The sequence below is a fragment of the Vanellus vanellus genome (genome assembly GCF_965231255.1).
Source record: "Vanellus vanellus genome assembly, chromosome: 4".
NCBI lineage: Eukaryota > Metazoa > Chordata > Aves > Charadriiformes > Charadriidae > Vanellus > Vanellus vanellus.
In genome coordinates this window covers 15,678,530-15,697,202 of record NC_138909.1, presented here as the reverse complement: position 1 = coordinate 15,697,202, position 18,673 = coordinate 15,678,530, and the positions used below count along the sequence as shown (strand labels likewise).

Below are 18,673 nucleotides of genomic sequence, written 5' to 3'. Positions count from 1 at the left end.
CAAGCAAATAATTTTCCATTCTGTGTGGTGGAAGAAACTGTCAATTAGTACAAAAAGGGTTAATCATATTACCCCTTTTTAAATACCCCTTTTTCTTATCTGTTCTGCGTTTGCAAAAGAAGACGCAATCAAATGGCAAACCTGTGTTTTTGTTCCTTTTCAAAAATCCCTGACAAGCCCATGACACAGGCTACTGCTGTAGCTGTACATTTCTATTCATTATTGATGACTTGGGGCCAGGCAGGCAGCACAGAACACAAGCAATATAGATTACCATATTGGGGGCTGGGTTTTGGGGGGGTTGTGTATACGCATGCGCACACACATATGCGTGTGTGCATTTTGGTTGGGTTTGGCCTTTGGAATATTCAATTCTGAGAGGAAATCTGGGAATAATAGTGGAAACAGATTGAATGAGCTCTGTGATATATTTTAGTAAAATGATTCAGGGCACTTAGACTAAAGGGAAAAAGGAATGTAGGAGTGAGCTCACTCTCAAACTAATTATTAATAGCTTAACTTTCCAGCAGACTTGGAAATTATCCTGAAGGGTCCTGAGCATTATATACCCTAGGGAATTTGGAGCGCATTTTTCACCTTACAGAGTGTAGTTAGCACCTTGGCTGATGAGACATTTTCCTGTCAAAACCAATGTAACCTGTCTAATTTATCTATAACAATAATTATAGACAAACTGTTGGTTTTATTGGCACAACACTCCTGTCCATTATACAAAGTTTTTATTTTCTTCCATATGTCAAAGAGGGGTTGTACAGTGTTTTATAGTTGCACTGTTTGAGGTTCTTGGCTTGAAGAAAAATGGGGGAGATAAGAGTTCATTTAAACAGCATTTATGTTAACAAAATGAAGTGTTCTTTGGTTCATATATTGGTGGTGTGTTTATACAGAAATTGTTCTACGTAAATAGTCAGTTACAAGGAAAGCTATAGAAAGAAGTAAGTAGAATCAATTTTGATAACTGCTTATAACTGCTTATTTCTGTAGTATTTGTCATAGCTTTTCTTTCAGGTTTCTGTAATTTTTCCCTTCTGCTTCTGTTTTCTTTCATGCAACTGATTATCCAGGCAGGGAAAGTTAATTCACAGTTTAGTTAATTCAAAGCTTATTGTGTTAACATATTTTTTTAAACAATGGAATAAAATACTGGGTGCTAGAGGGTGATTATGTCCAGCTCACAAGGAAGGACAGAAAAGGCTTCATAGAATCATAGAATGGTTTAGGTTGGAAAGGACCTTGAAGATCATCAAGTTCCAACCCCCCTGCCGTAGGCAGGGACACCTCTCACTAGACCAGGTTGCCCAAGGCGACGTCCAGCCTGGCCTTGAAGGGGACCTTGGCTGGAAGGGAACTCTGGCTTCAGATATAACTGTTTCAATTCTGTTTTACATGTAGGATCTGTTAAAGTAAGACTGGTGTAGAGCATAAAAAACACTTTCTCTTGTTTTGGGCAGGAGAGGTGAGAAGCCATTCCAGTGGAAGAGGAGCTATTCCAAAAAGCAGCGTTAGCCAAAGCAGAATGTTTGCTTAGAGTATTCCTTCCGTTTCTGTGGTTCTGGTTTCTCTTGTTGTGACTCAGTACTCTTTAATGTGTTTTGAAACGGAATCGACTATATGGCTAATTTAACAGTACAACAACTTCTGGTTTAGAGGGAGGTTCTTTTCCCTGGAAGGTCCCACAGCACCATCTAGTGTGCCATCCTTCCATAGTGCCAAATGGTTTTGTGATAGCGGAGGTGCTGAGGCTGGCGCCTTTTGCTAGTAATGTCTTCTTAGTAATTAAAATCAGGATTTGCTGGTTACTCAACATAGATCCAAATACAGGAGAAATTTAGATCCTTTGCAACTTTCTTCTGCAAGAAAACAGACTTAAAAATTAAGTGGAAAAATAACTTTTCTTCTAAAACGTGTATGTTACTGCCTTTCTGTTTTCTACATACAAAACAAAGGAGAAATTGTGGTGCATCCTTAATACTGTACTAACATACCTTGCGCTTAACTTATACCCTGAAGCATGTAACTGTAAGTTTATATCCTTATTTATACCTCAAACTCTTTATCGAGAAGGGACCATGCTTACACTTACAGACACCCTAATCCTACAAGCTGTGCGTCTTTCCTTCTCAGTCCCACTGAGGTGATGCTATATGGTGTGGGAGCCTGCCTGCGTTGCAGAAACTACAGGGATTGTGTCAAAATGATTTTTGCAAAGACAAGGGGATCACTCTGAAAAATGCATGGGCGTTGGATGATTGAGAAGTTCCTTTCTCCCTTTTATGCCTTCTCTAGGGAAGGCCCACCTAATGACAGTTTATAAATTCAGTTCCTATGCTGACATACAGAATTATAGTGATTTTGTTCTCCGCTGACACCACGTGAGAAATAAATTTGATTAGGAACAGACAATGGTTTAATGAGCTGGATTTAGGAAAAGTATTGTGTGTATGAGGAAATTTTAAAAAGATCCTCATTGAGGTGGGAGGTAAAGAGGAGGAAGAAAGTCTTGAGGAGTAATGATGAGCAAAAGCAATTGAGGAATGGGAAACAGTTGGAGCTATAGGCTCAGAAATATCATTGAATGCACTGAAGATGTTAACAAGACAGCTGATTTGAACGTGTTGCAAGAGAGAGAGACAACAAAAAGCTGCTGGAAGGTGTTACAAGTTTGAGTGGGGAATATGGCTGGATGCTGTTCCAGATACATGAGCAAAGGCCCACCAAAATCTCCTTTGGTCACGCACAGCGTAGTGGAGCTGCTGCAGTAGCAGGAGCTTGCAGCACTTGGGGAGTACGGCCAGAAGCGGTTTCTCCAGCAGCAGCCCCCAAATATTGTAGGAGCTGTTCTGCACTCTGCCAGACAGCTCCCATGTAACTGAATTTCATTCACTTATTCTTACAATATCGCTAATGTAGGTTATGAAGTTTCAGGTTGTTTGATGAAATCACTCATTTCCAACTTTGATTCAGACTTTTTTTTTTAATATTTTGTGCATCATTTCAGATACTATTCCAATATCACCTGTGAAGCCCCAAGAAGCTTATATAGTTGCTTTAAAACTTCGGGGTCCTTACTAGTGTGTTCTGAACTATTCTGTTGCTGTGTAAGAAGAAAATTTCTAGTGTGTTGAAGATGCCCTCTGCTGGGAAGCCAGGCAAACTAGGCTTATATGGAGTTTTACCTTTCTGAAATACTCTTTCATACTCTTGGCTTAACTCTCAACCTGATACTGGAGCCTCACCCCTCAACCGTACTGAAAAGAATGCTTTCTCTTTTTGGTTTTATCCTTTACACTCAATCTGTGATAGCTGTAGTAGTATTACTACCAGTAGATAAAATCACTTTATTTATTAGTTGCTAGAGTCTGTTGTGTTGGAAGGACCAAATTCTGGCTGCTTGCATTCCTTTTGATTCCGTGTTGATTTAATACTTAGATAAAATGTGTGTGAGGGGAACATCTGCAATTAGTAATTACTAATAATTAGTGGAAAACTTTTGGTTTCTACTATTATCTGATGCTAACATGCTTTTTTAATACTTGTTGTTATTATTATTATTATTATTTCCCTTCCCACAGTAGAGGCCAGTAGGTTGACACAACAGAACAAAGGTGGTACAATGTCTGGTGGAACAATTCACAAAGTACTATGTGTAATCTCATAGCTGATATGAAACCTAATTTATTTAGTCCCCTCTGATAAAGCAAAAGCCATCTTGACATAGCGCTTCTAATTTTACATTTTTGCTATTAAAATCCAATATTGGCCTAATTGGATGAGTTGCAGCTATTGTTGTGGTACTTAATTATAGTTGAATTAGGGTTATGAGAATTGTATTTTTGGTTTTGTATTGTGGTTCATTGCTTTAGTGTTGTACAGTGTTTATGAATTTAATGAAATGTGTGAATTTAACTTCATGTTCTTTTCAGCATCTTTTCAGATTTTCCTATTATTTAGATAGGGTGGGTGTATTTAGCATCCTAAACAGCATCAATTCATAAGCCTTTGTTCTTCCCAGCATTCAGATCAGTCATTTGAGATGAAACATGAAAATAAAGAGCTAAATTACATGTTTTATTTTTAAGGCCTACAGTTGTATAAGCCTGCTCAGAACCAGCAATGTCATTGGGGTAGCTGACAGAAAAGGGGTGTATGGAAGGAGACTTTTAAAGGCTTGTGCTTTGCACCTGAAATGATTTTGAATATAATAAAAGTGGAAGACAAAAGGCAAGTGATTCCATTGGGAAACAAAGGGCATCAGGAGCTTCTGTGATGTACATGGGGGAACAACACAGGGATGTTGAAGTTGCGTCATGGGGCAATGACTGAAATTACAAGCACACCAGAAAGTGCAGTTCTAACTTAATCTCTGAGATTGCAAGAGAGAAAACCAAACGTTTGTGTCATTTACATGGACGTGAAGTTTGAGACGGAAGAAAACGTATGTTTTATTGTGCGAATCTAATTCAACAAAAATTTGTCGTCTCTGGTGCCGTCTTTAAGTAGGAACAAACGAATAGCACAGTTTGTATAGCCATGCTTACACGAATATTAAAGACTGCTTAATGAACCCAGAAAAGGTTATCTGGAATAGGCTCCTGCAGGCACTTGATCCAAATACTAATGCACTGAAATGTTTTCCAGATAATTTTAGTTACAGACTTGAAATCATGCTAAAATGGTTTAGTACTTGAAAACTGAAATATGCAAAATCACAGTTGCCTGTGCAACCCAGTTACCAGGCCCTTTTTTGTTATGACTCCTCTTCATTCGGAGCATACTGGTGGTTTCACAAGTACTTGCACAGGGCATCCCAACCTGACTTTCAGTGGGTTTTGGTCTTCTGGTTTGGAACCAAGTAAGTATATTTAGTGTAGTGGTTTTATCTTGTTTTGTGGTGTCTGTCAGTAGGTTCTGCATAGTTCCAAAGAAGGTAAGTGGGGACAGGTGGAAGAATGGAAGGGAACTCATTCCTGAGGATTTTGGCTGGTTATCCAGGTGTGTGAAACCCCTGTTTCAGCAGTAGGAGTCGTTCTTTGTATGATGTCTAAAATTAAGATTACTGCAAAGAGTTCGGCACTGGACTATACTTTAAATCAATTTATTCAAGAGAATGCGTAATGAGGTACTGCAGCTAATAGGAAACGTTTTACAGAGGCATCGTGTCACCATGTGGAATTGTGGAGCTGTGACCAGTCTGAGGGATGAGGGTAGGGAGAAGTCTGTACTCCTTTGTTTGAATCGACTGAGTTGGCTGAGCACTGTCATGGTCCTTTACAGTCTCTATCATGTTCTCGAAAACTCTGAACAATAAGCTTTTTGACCTTTAGGAGAGCCCCCTTTTTTTCCTTTGCGGTAGTAGCAGATTTTTTGAGAACAACTCTTTAACTGTGTTCTGTCAGAACTTTGGTACTAGTTGTCTATTGCTCAAAAACATACCTAATTCAGACACAGAAGTACTTTTCTAGAGGCACGGTTCTCTTTTTGAAATGTAAAACATTATGAAGTTGTTGGCAAATTTGTCAAAAACAAAATAAAGAAAAAATTAATTTTAAAAACAGACTTCCAAGCACATAGAATATGGAATATTCTGTAGAATATAGAAATAATAAGTGTTTCAAAATAAAATCTATTTCCCATGTTGTAATCACAAAAATGGAACGGGTTTCTTTCTTTTTTTTTTTTTTTTTGGGGGGGGGGGGGGGGGGAGGGGGGATGTTAATGGGTTTTTTGGTTACTCTTTCTTTTCCAAAAAGTGCCAGTGACTCTGGAAATAAAAACATACTGCTGTACACAGATGAAGATTGAGTTTTAGTTCTCATTCATGCTTGTCATCTGATGAAATTATCCAGAGTTCATAGCCATTTTGCTCGCACCTTACCCTATCAGTAGCAATAGAAATGCTGCCCAGTTAACTTTTTACTAACCTTTACTCAGTTTATAAGTTACTGCTGTTTGCACTCCTTTTGTGTCCTACTATGATGAAGAATTCAAGAGCATCTGTAGCTTTAAGCACATAAGTAGATAATTGATTTCAGAAAATACAGTTATTCAGAACCTTGATTACAAAAAACTTTTGTCTTTCAAGCTCTACTTCTTAAGACAAATCAGACACAACTTTAACTAAAGTTTTTTCACTAGTAATTGCCACATGTGTGTCATACTGATGACCTGTAAGAATGAAGAAAAATTGCATGGGAAATTTGTGGATAAAGGAGACGAAGGAAAGTTCAGATGTATTTCATGCCTCATTACAATAATCCTTACTCATCTTCTACCATGTGTCCCTCTGGATCTGTGCCCATCTTCTTCTAACTATTTGCATAATTTCTTTCTTAATGATTTGCCATCATAGTTTCAAATCCATTATGTTACTTCCTTTTGCTGTCCAATTTGGCAGCCAATTATATCTATTGATTCTACATACGCTCTTGGAGAATAAACAAGCACCTTTTTAATACCTGCTCTACAGCAATGCTGTACTGGATGAAACCTATTGAAAACCTCTTAACATCTTTATCTACTACAAATAACAATTAAATGGATCTCCAAGTACGTCCTTCCTGTTAAAGTATATGTTTATGTACATGCTCGCACACACAAAACTCTATTTAAAGTCTCCTAATTAAGACATGTTTCATGATCTTTACTATAAAAAGGAATGTGTTTACAAGTATCTGATATGACTATTCAGACTCCTATGTTGTATCAGTATCTCAGGTCAGGCTGAGATTTTTTTTCCTCCTTTTCCACTAAAATCATTGAAATATATTCAGTCAGTCTTTCACATCAGAGGTGTAAATGGATTTCTTGAAAGTTTTTCTGCTGATAGCAAACAGCAGTCACTTTACAACTTTGACTCCATTGTGGGCAGCAGTCGGAAAGCTTAACACTCCACCCGAACTTTGAAGATGCTAAAACTGTGGAATGACCTTGCATTCTCAAGGGCAGATGCTCAGCTTCTGCTGGAAGTGCTAATCTACAATCTGTTTATCTCCATACACTATGTATTTGACAGCACTTGCCTGGAAAGCAAGGCAGAGAAAAGCGTGGTCAAATTTTGTTACTTTTTCCTCTCTGATGGTGTTAGTGTCCAATTGACTTAGAAACGATAGTCTTTATTTTAATTTTTAGCTTCCTTTGTGCTTTTCAGCCTGTCGTAGCCTTAGAAAGCAGCTCTGCTGCCAGTGTCAGAATACGCTCGTCTCTGTGAAGCCTCTGCTAGTGCATGAGCTGGACCATGTAGAGTAACTCTCTTCTTCCAACCTTTCTTTATTCTGAGCGAATCAGATTTTGGTTTTACCTTCAAAACCTGTATTCTTTATCGGTAGGCTTTAGACTCAGTGTGCTCTACGTGTTATTCTTTAGTGCGTATGAACTAAGATGCATCACATAATGCTTATAAGCGTATTGAGGAGCACATTTCTAATGAAGAGGTATTGTGTGTGGAGGGAAAGGTAATACCTTTTGTTAGACTGATATACTTTCAGTGATGTAAACCTTCAAATCTGTAACAGAAACATAAAGAGAAGGGCTTTTGCACATAAAAGCACGTTAGTGTTTTCAGGTAACATATCTAAATGGGCTTTACGTGCCCAAAGTTTGTTCTTTATCCAGTCCATCAGTTCGTCTGGTAACAGAGGTTCCCTCTCCTAACAAATTTTGCCTTGCTTGCACCCATAAACCATCACAGTCACCACAGCACTACTGGCTGAAAAAATATGCTTGGTTTTAATGTAATCCCTGTGGTTTTTCAAACCGGTGCTCCTTATCAAAATAAAACATTAACATCGAATTACTCTGATTCAGCAACAGCATTTATTTTTTAATATGAACTTGTCTGTTCTGTCAGGTAATTGTTTAGCTTCCCAGGGAATTGTGTGTGTGTTGCAAATGGGAAAATTCAACCTTGTAAATCCTTTCTGTGGTGAGGCAACAGGAAACTTGCTTCTGATTATTAAGATCACCAGGTTTAATAGCAAAATTTTGTAAAGAATTGACCTTTTGAATGCTAGATTTTCAACAAGCTCAGTCAGGAATCTATTTATAATATATATACCAGGATTCTCTTCTTCTCTGCTTACAGAATTATGAAGAAGTGTTACTGTCACAGAGATAACGTTTCCTTTTGTGACGTTATATGCTTTGAATTAGCAGTGGCTGTTGCCCACTGTGTTGATATCACCAAGCTTCTAAAGCAAATATATACCAAGTCACAGGTCCCATCCTAAAGAGGAGGGACGCCATCTTTGTTTATCAACAAGATAAAAGGGCAGGTTGTTTTGGTTTGTGGTTTTTTTTTTTTTTACCTTTGCATTTTCTTTTGTAATGTATGAAAGTGTTCTGAAATGTACTGAGGCATGAAGCGCGTAAGAAATGACTAATGGTGCTGAATCGATGAGTTCCTTCAGATTTAGGGGAGAGCTGGCTGTACTCACCAGCTGGCAGCGTGCTCTCTTCTCCCTACACTCAAGGCTTATGTGGAGTACAGGATGCTATGTGGAGTAAAGCCCGCTCCCCCCATGCTCCTCTTTGCTCATGCGAAGGTCTGAAGGTGGAACCCTGCTGCAGTGGTGTTCTGCCATTCCAAAATTACAGGATGCTTAGGGGAATACTCAGGCACTTCGTAATATTTGAGCTGTGCAGTGTAGTTGTTCCCCTTCTTCCTATTTCCCTATTGACGTCTGGCTCACGTATTCTTAGTAGCAGTTCATAAAAGCTGGAGTTTGGTCATTCTGATGAAGTGACTGTGTTGCATCTACGTTATACAGATCTTACTGTCAGTTCTAAGCATCTCAGATGCTACTGTAGCCTAGTGTCAGTTCAGTTCTCAGTGCCTCCTCCCTCCCTCAACTTTTGTTTCTTCCTCTACAGCTGATACTCTTGAACACCTATATTTCTTCATAACTGCTATCTGCATTTTCGTCTAGGCCTCCCTGTAAACAGTGAGTGACTCCCTGAAGCGATTCTTATTGCTTCTACTTCTTCTTTTTCTAGTCTTTTATGATCTATCTCAACTGTGACATTTGCAAAAAGATAAATGATTATGGATAGCTAGGCTGTGGGGCAGTCAGATATGGCATATGTTATTTATTTCAAAATATGTTTTTAAGTTCTGTAGAGCTTTCAAGATGCACAGCTCAACTGTTGCCTCCTCGATCCTTCTTGTCTGCTATTGTTTGTGGCATTTACTTGTTGCATTTTGTTTTAAGAACACAATAGGATCTGAGACTTTTTTGTGGAGCCAGAAAGCAAATACAAAACTAGCTGTATAAGGCTTTTCATTATATTAGCTTCCAAAAGATGGACTTAAAGCTGTGTTACTCAAGGTTAAATGGAAAGCAGGGGACAACTCTTTTGTTTGAGTGTTTTTGAACTTGGAGCTAAAAGCAAACAGAAAATTAGCATCCTTTTAGATGAATGTGAGCAAGTTTTCGGCTTTTGTCCTTTAAACAATAAAGTTTGTGAATAGCTGAAAGACGAGTTATTCTTGAGGCATATCTGGATGAAGAATAGTCTTGGCTTAGAGAAGTTCTGAGCAGGCTTTGTTATTAGCATGCATTAAATGATAGAATCGTTTGATTGAGCCATAATAAAATATTGAAGTCAGGTAGAAGGATGATGGGGAATTGCTATTTGCAGCTATGAAACTGATGCATGTCATGTTAACTCCCAACCTAAACAACTCATTTTAAGATTCATTCTCGTGAAACTTAAAATCCTCTGTTTTGTCCAATCATCAGCTTTAAACCTGTTCCTTGTCAGTGAAGACAACAAATCTTTTTGCTTGTGTCTGCCTGGGGCATGTGGAAAGCTGAGGTGGTCCTGTGTGATTAAATTAGATGAAAGACTTGCTTTGTACCAGTGTGACGTGAAGTCTAATCAAGTGAAATGAGTTTTGAGATCTCAGCTCATTTCCTTGGGGAAATATCAGTTTACATTACACAGTCACGACACCTAATTCATCACAGTTGATGCAGCTTTTGCTCAGAAGAGGACCTGGGACTGGGTAGCGTGGGACTTGATCACAAGTCTCCTCCCTAAGGAGGAGCAGCTTAGTGGAGTTAAGATACAGCACAGTGCGGGGAGAGCTTTAATACTTTTTAAAAAATAATTGATCTATATATCATATCTTTTAGAATAGAGGGGCTTAGGTGCGAAATTGGGAGAGCTAGACGTAAAAAGAGATACTTTGTACTGAGTATAGTTTATGAAATGATCAATGTACAGGTGTTAAAGAAGGTACACAGTGAAGAGTGAAGTTGAACTTCTTGTCTCTTAATTTCTATGATGTTGAATAATGTTTGTGTATTTCCATAAGGTACTTATTACCACTAAGGTACAAAGAAATAAAGAAAAGAGTATTCTGTTTCCATGACTAACTGACATCTTTTTTTTATTTATTTTTTTTTATTTCTTCCAGGGCATTGTTATAACTCCACTTCTGCTTCTGCTTTTTGTAAGTATCTTGATCTTAAGATGTCTTTTTACTGGGTAATGTTACACCTATTAGTATATTAAAGACATAAATTTAGGTGACTTAACAACACTTAAATGGCAAGGAAGATTTTTCTGGTCAGTATTTGAAATGAGCTGCCTCCCAGAAAGGCCATCAAAGTGTGTCACAATGAACGCAAACATTGCCTGCGCTTCATGTAAGAGGACCAAACCCTATTGTTCTTGCAGAATCACAAAACCATATGCTGTTAGTTAGGCCGAATAAAATACAAACACTTGCCAAGTAAGATGATCGCTCCGGACATCTGTTGGAGAGCTTTCACATGCAGGAGCTGGACAAGATTGTAATGATCCAAAATGGATGACAGGCCAATTGGGAAAGCACTGTTCAGACATAGAGAGTCTCACTCTTGGGCAACTAAGCCCACGGGTATTTTTGTGATAGAGGTTAGTGAGGTAGCAGCAGCAGCAAGACAAATTACCGGAGCCCCTGCGTACCACTAAATGTGATGCTGCTTCATCCCTGTTAGTTCAAGATTTCATTTTCAGTCGTTAGTCTTCAGTGAGGGCCTTGATTCCTTACAGTTCAAGAAAGGGGAGAAGACCAAGTTTGATCTTCATGTTTTATAAAGGTACGGATGTTACACAGCGTACAATGATGAGGCTTTAACAGATGGGTGGTGGTGCTTTAGTAAGTCCCTTGTCGGTTAGGAAGTATTTATGCTTGTGGAGGATTTGCTGGCACAAACGATATGGTATGGTATAGTACAAGTTACTGAGGACTGTGGCTTTGTGAAGAGCCGGTAAATAGGCTGAAGCATTTCAAGGATTTCAGGAGAGATGTATGTTTCTCTTGTATGTTTGTCTTACTAATTGCATTGCACGTAAGTCAGCACCGTGGAAAGGAGTTGTAAGTGCGAAGTTAGTCTGAAACAGTTTGTAAGTGGCATGCAAGTGGCATGCCGTTTATAGTAGGGGTGCTTAAGCAGCATATGGACTGTATACAAATAGAGCAGTGTATACTAAACTGGGAAAAATAGTACTGTGAGAGTAACTGTAACATTATCAACTACTGCTATCAACAAGGCTGTGTGGGAAGATTTTTATTTTACGGTATTTTTATTTTACTATAACAAATTGTAATTCATCTGATGTAGGCACGTTTACAGAACTGCTTTGACCATTTCATGTATATCAATGCATACCAACAAAGCTTTCTTGATATACCTGGGACCATAGCCTTACTGTAGGTTGAAAAAGATAACTGTTGTAAGAAAAAATGGGTGGTTTGTTATTCTTGCACTGAATACATTGATTCCAGATGGTCTGCCTCACTGTTTTCCTGTTGTCTTCCCTCTTGGATGGAACATGTTTCTTCCACAGGCACTCATCCAGAGACCTGTAGTTGTTTCTAAGTGACTGAAGCTTCAGCTCTTTTTAATTTTGCTCACTGGCAACTTCCGCCCTGCCATATCTCACTGAGTTTTGGTGCCCTATGTAGCCAAAAGGGCTATTTTCTGTAGAAATGGAAATGCTAAGGAGTGATCTGCATACTTTTTCAAGCAAGATAACGATCTTTCCTTTGGTGACTTTGTGGACGGATAACAAGATATTCTGTCCCATAAATTGCATTTTTCACTGTTACTTTTCCAAAGAGGTGCTAAAACTTTATATGTGCAGGAACAGGAAGGCAAAGCGCATGCCTCTTCTAACCAGCCAGGGAGACACTTGTATGAGAAGTGTGTGTAAAATGCGCATTAAGTATTCTGTGGTTTGTAACATGACTCAGAGCTGTTCTTCTTGAGGAAAATACACACATGAATTATTTTTTCATCAGAGTGATAAACCAGTCTGGGGATGGGGGGAGTTAGAAAAGCTGCATTTTTTTGTCACAAAGCCCAAAACTTGAGGACTTCTCTTGGGGTATACAAATATTTAAAACTCCTTGAGGTCTTTGCTGAGGACTCGACGCATGGTAAGGGCAGCCTTTCTGGTCAGCCCAGCAGCACATCTTGCCAAGATGAGATCCACCTTCTCTGAAGGTTCAGTTATCCAGTGGCAGGTTATTTAGGATAGCAAATTAAATGTGCATGCCCTGCTGCACAGTTCCTGTACCCTGGCAGTCTGTGGTTTGGACTGCTGAAACCTTTTTTTTTTTTTTCTTTCTCGTGAAAAAAACTCTTATTTGCCTCAACAGTAGCTGAGTTGGGCTTCTGAATACCATCCAGGGACCTTTGAAGTCAATGCCTTCAGTGAACTTTAATTCCTTAATTTAATACTCATGAGAATTAACTCTTTCACAGAGTCATACTACAGTAGTCTGAATGCTATATTGTATTACTGATCCTATTTGTTAGTCTCCCTGTATACAGTGCATAAAATACCCTTAGTACTGCCAGAAATAAAATACATTGTTGTCCATTAGCTTGTTTTTGTTATGGGGCTTAAATTTTGCCCTATGTGCACCAGAGAATATAATTTTCTGAACTGCCTTTTCTGTTCATAATTGCCTAGTAACGTAAATATAAATTGTCTAAGCAACATTGATAAAGACATGTTGAAGCTTATAATAAATAATGCATTTAATGCAAATAATTTAACATCTTAAATTAATGGTGTTGAACATAAGATTGTCAGTTACGTTTCTGAAAAGTTTATTTCTACTATGAAACTTCTGGTGTAAAGCTTACTCAAAAAAAAGCGTTCTAAGAGGTTCTGATTGATCTAATGAAACCTTAAATACTATGTACATGATTACCGGACTGTATCCTTGTGAGGATGCCTAGCTGGACTTAAAAGAATAGCCGTGTCTTCACCACGGATACCTCTGATTAACATTTTACCTAATAAGAAGCTATTGAGTCTGGCTTCCAGGTGCGTTAGTCTGCAATATCATCATCTTCATGTTAACCCTTATTATTAACAGTTAATATGTTATATTCCCAGCAAAGATGTTGTAAATGGAAAATGTCCCATAAACTATATATAATTGATTAGAGTTCATATATGTGGTGAGTGGGAGTGTTGAAACAAAGTGTTGTAAGATACATCAGTTTCAAGTTAACACGGGGTTATGCTGTTCACATTTCTTTGCAACATTCTGCAGTGTTTCATTAATGATGATTAGGAGCATTCAGAGAAGGATATTGTCTGTCTTCCTCTTGTCAGGTCATATACTTAGCTGAAGCCAGAGGTAACAGACTGATCATGAAATTTTTTAAAGCAGAGAAATAAGTTTTATTTTCTCAAAGGCATTTGGGGAAAAAACCCACACCAACTAGAAACTGAAGTGTAAACTAAATTTTGCTTTTGGAAAGAAATATATTGCTATCAATAAGGGACAACTACGAATAGGTTAAGTAATGCCCAAGGAAGTTAGTCACTTGGGTGTGACTGTCTGTCTTTACTTATCATATGACTTGTTCTCTCTGTTCAGTTTAGTTATTTCCTTTAGTAGTTGTAATAACATTTTATGATTTGTAATAACGGTTTATAATTTGAATTCTTAAGTATGCTGCATTTGGGCACATTTACATTACCAAAAGACAGTTAAACAAAAGGTGTCATCATACTGTGAAGATAATAGTGCTGTGATCTCTTTAATAACCTCAAGATGTCAGCTCCTTTTTATGATATCTCATTTGAAAGACAGAACTTCAGGAGCACTGCACTCTGCACTAGTTGTAGCTGTATCAACTTGCTTATATATCCTTAGATTGTAACTTCAGTCGTGAAAAACAGGAATAGGTGTGAATGCAGATTTATTTTCATTGAGGGATTTCATATGCCTTTGTATTGCACAGGGTGGAGGCCAGCCAGATGCCTCAGCAAGGTCATGTCTCTTGGATTTGCCCTGGAAGTAGAGTGAGCGTAGCTGTTGTACTGCCATGTAAGAGGATGATGCAGAGTGACCTTTCTCGTGTGAACGTAGCTCTGCTCCTTTCCAGCTGCATTTGGATAGAGTTGCCCTCTCTGTCCTTAAAGTCAGTTGAGCACATGGACCGGCAATTTTACCAAGCTACACAAGCTTATGATTTCATTGATTGTATTTGGTATCAAAAGTCAAGAAGTCGGTTGTCTGCACGCCTGTTGGAGCCAAATGTGATGCTCCCATTTTTATGGCACAGTATCCCGGCTCTGCCACCTTCTTGGTATTACCCTTACTGTTGAGACTCCATGCCTGATGGATGTGTCTCTTCAGTTGTTGGAAGCACAGCCGGTTAACTATCGAAGTAACAAAAGTCAAGGTGTGTGAATCCATGTTGTTGGGTTTTTTTTATTATTATTGAAAGCCATCAAAGAAAATGTTAGAGATAAGTAAGTATTTTACATTTTTATGTACTTTACATTCTTCAGAAGCATGCCTGCAAACCAGTTAACGTGGAATGTTAAAGAGCCAATGCAAAATTCATGTGTATTTTTAAAACGACACTTGGCAAAAACCTCCATGTAACTGTCATGCATTGCTCCCATGTTTGCTGTTTTACCAAAGAAGATTACCATGACATTTGTGTCAAAACGGAATCTTTCCAAGGCTTTATCAGCTTGCTCCTTTTCTTGATTTATTCAGTGATGTTTTCTTTTCTGGTACCCTCTCAAATTTCTGAATTTTATAGTACGTATTTTTACGGTGGCATTGTGGTGGTGATGCCATAAGTATTAGCAAGTAGTGCTGCTGAAAAAAATAGGAGTAGACAAGTGAAGGAAATTCTGTGCAAGTATCACAGAGAAAAACAAAATAAAATAAAACGACTGGTGAATAAGGACATTGAATGAAACTAGAAGCTGATTGAAATACTGAAGTTAAAAGCTTTCTCCTATATTCACAATCCTTAAATTAAAACATTGTTTTAGAAGTTGCTGATACTTCTCAAATTTTTGCCAAGTCTTCTCCAACCCCCTGTATTTCAGATAAATCTTTTTATTAGAAGGAGCTGTCATTACATATTTTTTTAAAACAGGATTTCTACACACTGTGTCTCGTTTTTCCTCTCAAGCACTTGGTAAATGAGAGTTGATACCAGTCAAAGGAATCGTTAAATATGCAAATATTTTAGTAGCTGGAAAGCATTGGAAGTTGATAAGGAAGTTGCAGCTAATGGATTTCACTAGTATGTGACAAAAGGCTGATTACAGTGGTGGTGGGGGAAGCAGCGTAGTGCATTAGCTGTTAACAGATCAACTTATTCATGTGGAAGATTTAAAGTGCATTATTAATTCTACCTGGTTATTTACCTCACTGTTCCCTTTCTCTTTAATCATTGGGAAGACAAAATTCTCTGATCTGATCCAAAACCTTTACAATTATCAGAACTTTTTGATGACTGCCATGAAGTATTTGCTTGATCGTTTTATTCCTTTTTTCAAATTTACCTTTTATGGCTTTGTTATATAACTTGCATACAAATAACAGTCAGAGAACAGGGGCCCTCCCTCTTCCTGACATGCATATGCACACAAAATATTGTAAATTTGCCTAGGTAGAAGACTCTAAAATATGTAATGTTTCTGAGGAGGACTTTCTGTTATACTTGGTTTTGCTCTTGAAATTTTCATCTGTACGATGCTAGGGGAGCCTTTTAAGTACACAACCACACATCATAGAATCAGGATACCAGGAGGATCCTGTCCTGACTCGCCCAGTCCACCTCTTCTCCATGCTCTGCAATTCACCTCAAAACTGAACACGATCCAACTTAAAAGTAAGGATTTTTGCTCTCCCTCCATCCTTGCAATACTATAAACTTGTGTCTTGATGAGCAGAAACCTAATTTCCAGTAAGTATTTGTGAACCAAGTGTTTTACCCATTTGTCTTTGTTGCCAGCGTTATCAGACACCCGAATAGCACTTCTCTGAAATTTATCACCCTGGCTCAGACATAAAGTACAATCCTATCCTCTTTCCCAGTCTTCAGTCAGATAGGCTAAACAAGCCAAGCATTTCTAATCTTTAACACATAAATACAAACAACAAAAAAACCAACAAACAAATGCCTTATTCTGAGATGTCTTGTGCACCTGTTCCAATTTTAGTTCCTTCTTCAGCCCAGGAAATAAGAATTGTGCACAGCAGCACAATGTTCTTCACAAGGGTTTATCCAGGCCTTGTGCAATGTCCCAAGTATCCCCTATGTTGATCAATTTATTTCTTCTGGTATGTCACAACTGCCTTTTTCACGGATACGTAATATTAATGGTTCTTAATTATCCTGTGTTTGCTAATCTATTTCTTTCCAGTTGGTCCCCCCCTTGTTTGCAGTGCAATTTGTGGATACTAGTCCTTAAGTCTCAGCTCTCCAAGGGTATTAATTATCTAACTACCATTTAGGTGCCTTTGGGTTGTACACTTGATCTCATTTCTTTACATTAACCCTCAAGATCATTTTACCATGGTAAAGTGGAAGAGTAGCTCTGGTATATTTCAGATTGAGAATACCTATGGTTATTTTTAGAGCTCTATAAAAGGCTTTAAAATCAACAGGTATGGTGTTTGCATTGGCTTGGTATTTAATGTGCCATAGGGAACCCAGAACAGGATTAGGCATCTATGATCACTTTAACAAGGGAACCCCAAAATATACAGTCTCCTTGTCCAAGCCAAGGGTGGGGGGGACTTGACAGATTGTCAGCTTTTTTCTTCCCCCCCCCCCCACTTCTGATTATGAAACTTTGATTTTTTTTTTTTTTTTTTTTTTTTTTTTTAAGAAAATGGGAGGGTATATATAGACAGGTAGGTTTTTTTATATTTGTGCAAAGTCACTTCCTGTGGCCACAGAAGCATATAGAATATGCAACAATTTGCAAAATATCCTGTAAGGCCAGAACATCTCTTTTCTTTAGCAGAACTAGAGACTTATGTCTGCCTTTAATTTTTAAGAATGACAATGAAAGATCTATTTGTTAAAATATACGGCTGCCAAACCATTGAACGTGATCTCTGTCATACCTTTAGCCCCTTTCTCTGAGGTAAGAGGCGACTTGCAGTATTTGATAGGCAGGATTAAAAGCTTTATTTAAAAATTTAAATATTTTTTTTTCTGACACCTTGGATTCTGCCAGTGCTAGGAAACTGAAACCTATTTGCTTTGAATGACAAACCCTCTTTCTTCTCTTACTATAGAAGCTCCCTTCTCAGTGATAAGCTTCTCTCTCCTGCTGTTAGCACCCATTAGAAGTGGACAATTTCAGTACCAGTGCCTCTTGGTGAGTCGCTGGGAGCTGGCGTCTTTTACACAGCTTCTCTGCCTTGCTTCCTGAGAAGTCTGAACACTCTGCATGTGAGTACCTTTAAAGTAGTGGAGTAGGAAGGACATCCTAGTGACCTGCTAGCTCTGTTTCGACTGCTGTGAAATGTTGTGTAGGGAATGATGGTTTCATCTCTTTCGACCTACCTGAAATCTAAAGCTGGGCACTGTGGAACCCATAAGCGCCGTCCCTGTGGAGAAGCATGGATGTTTCCTACTTCCAGAGCCTCAGCTTACGGTTACTGCCCATTGCAGTGTATTCACTGCAAAGCATTTCCATTTGCCAAGTACCTGGGTTACTGAGGGTGACGGGCATACTGTTCTGCTGTTGCGTGGCATACCCCAATGACTAGGTCAGGGTAGGCGTTCCAGAAAGAGTCCAAAGCAAGGCAGGGCTTAGTTCAGCTGGTCACTCTTGTTCGCTGTCCTGTATTACTGAGCTGGATTCCATCCACATGTTTTCTAAAAGTGCATCACCTTCCATGTCCTCTCTGTAATGGGGCTGTCATCCACAACAGGACATAAAGGGATTAGCATGCAGGGTGGTCTAGACAGGACTCTAAGGCAGCTGAATCTGGCCTGGATGAGAGTAACCAGAAGCAGTGACGATACAGCACTGAATACAAAATTAAAAAAAAATGGGTATCAGAGTAGCATGACGTGAAGGTGGAAATTAAAAGCTTAAATTTAACTTCTCACAGGAGAGAACAGCCAGTGACACCCCCCCTCAGTTCTGTCCTGTTTTCGCCCCTGCCTCGCTTCCTCCTCTGTGCTCAGCAAACAGCGAGGCTGAAGCTGGCTGATGGTATACGAAGAGCACAAAGACACAACCTGAGGAAACATGTTAATTACAGGAGAACACTGGAAGAGTAAGGCCCCAAAGGACAGCTGCCTCCAAAGTGGACTCAATATGTGGGACTGGATTATAGTTCGGTGTGACTGGTAGGAGGTGTGTT

General features: G+C 38.7%; 1 protein-coding gene across 1 annotated transcript in view; it reads left to right on the top strand.

The window, feature by feature from the left end:
- SLC10A7 (solute carrier family 10 member 7) overlaps nucleotides 1-18,673 on the top strand; it is a gene marked incomplete at its 5' end in the record, with an annotated part of 148,826 nt that overhangs the window by 89,329 nt on the left and 40,824 nt on the right. Inside the window, one exon of the mRNA XM_082482651.1 lies at nucleotides 10,439-10,474. Within this exon, the coding sequence (XP_082338777.1) occupies nucleotides 10,439-10,474 (36 nt within the window). The remainder of the gene's footprint in view (nucleotides 1-10,438; nucleotides 10,475-18,673) is intronic.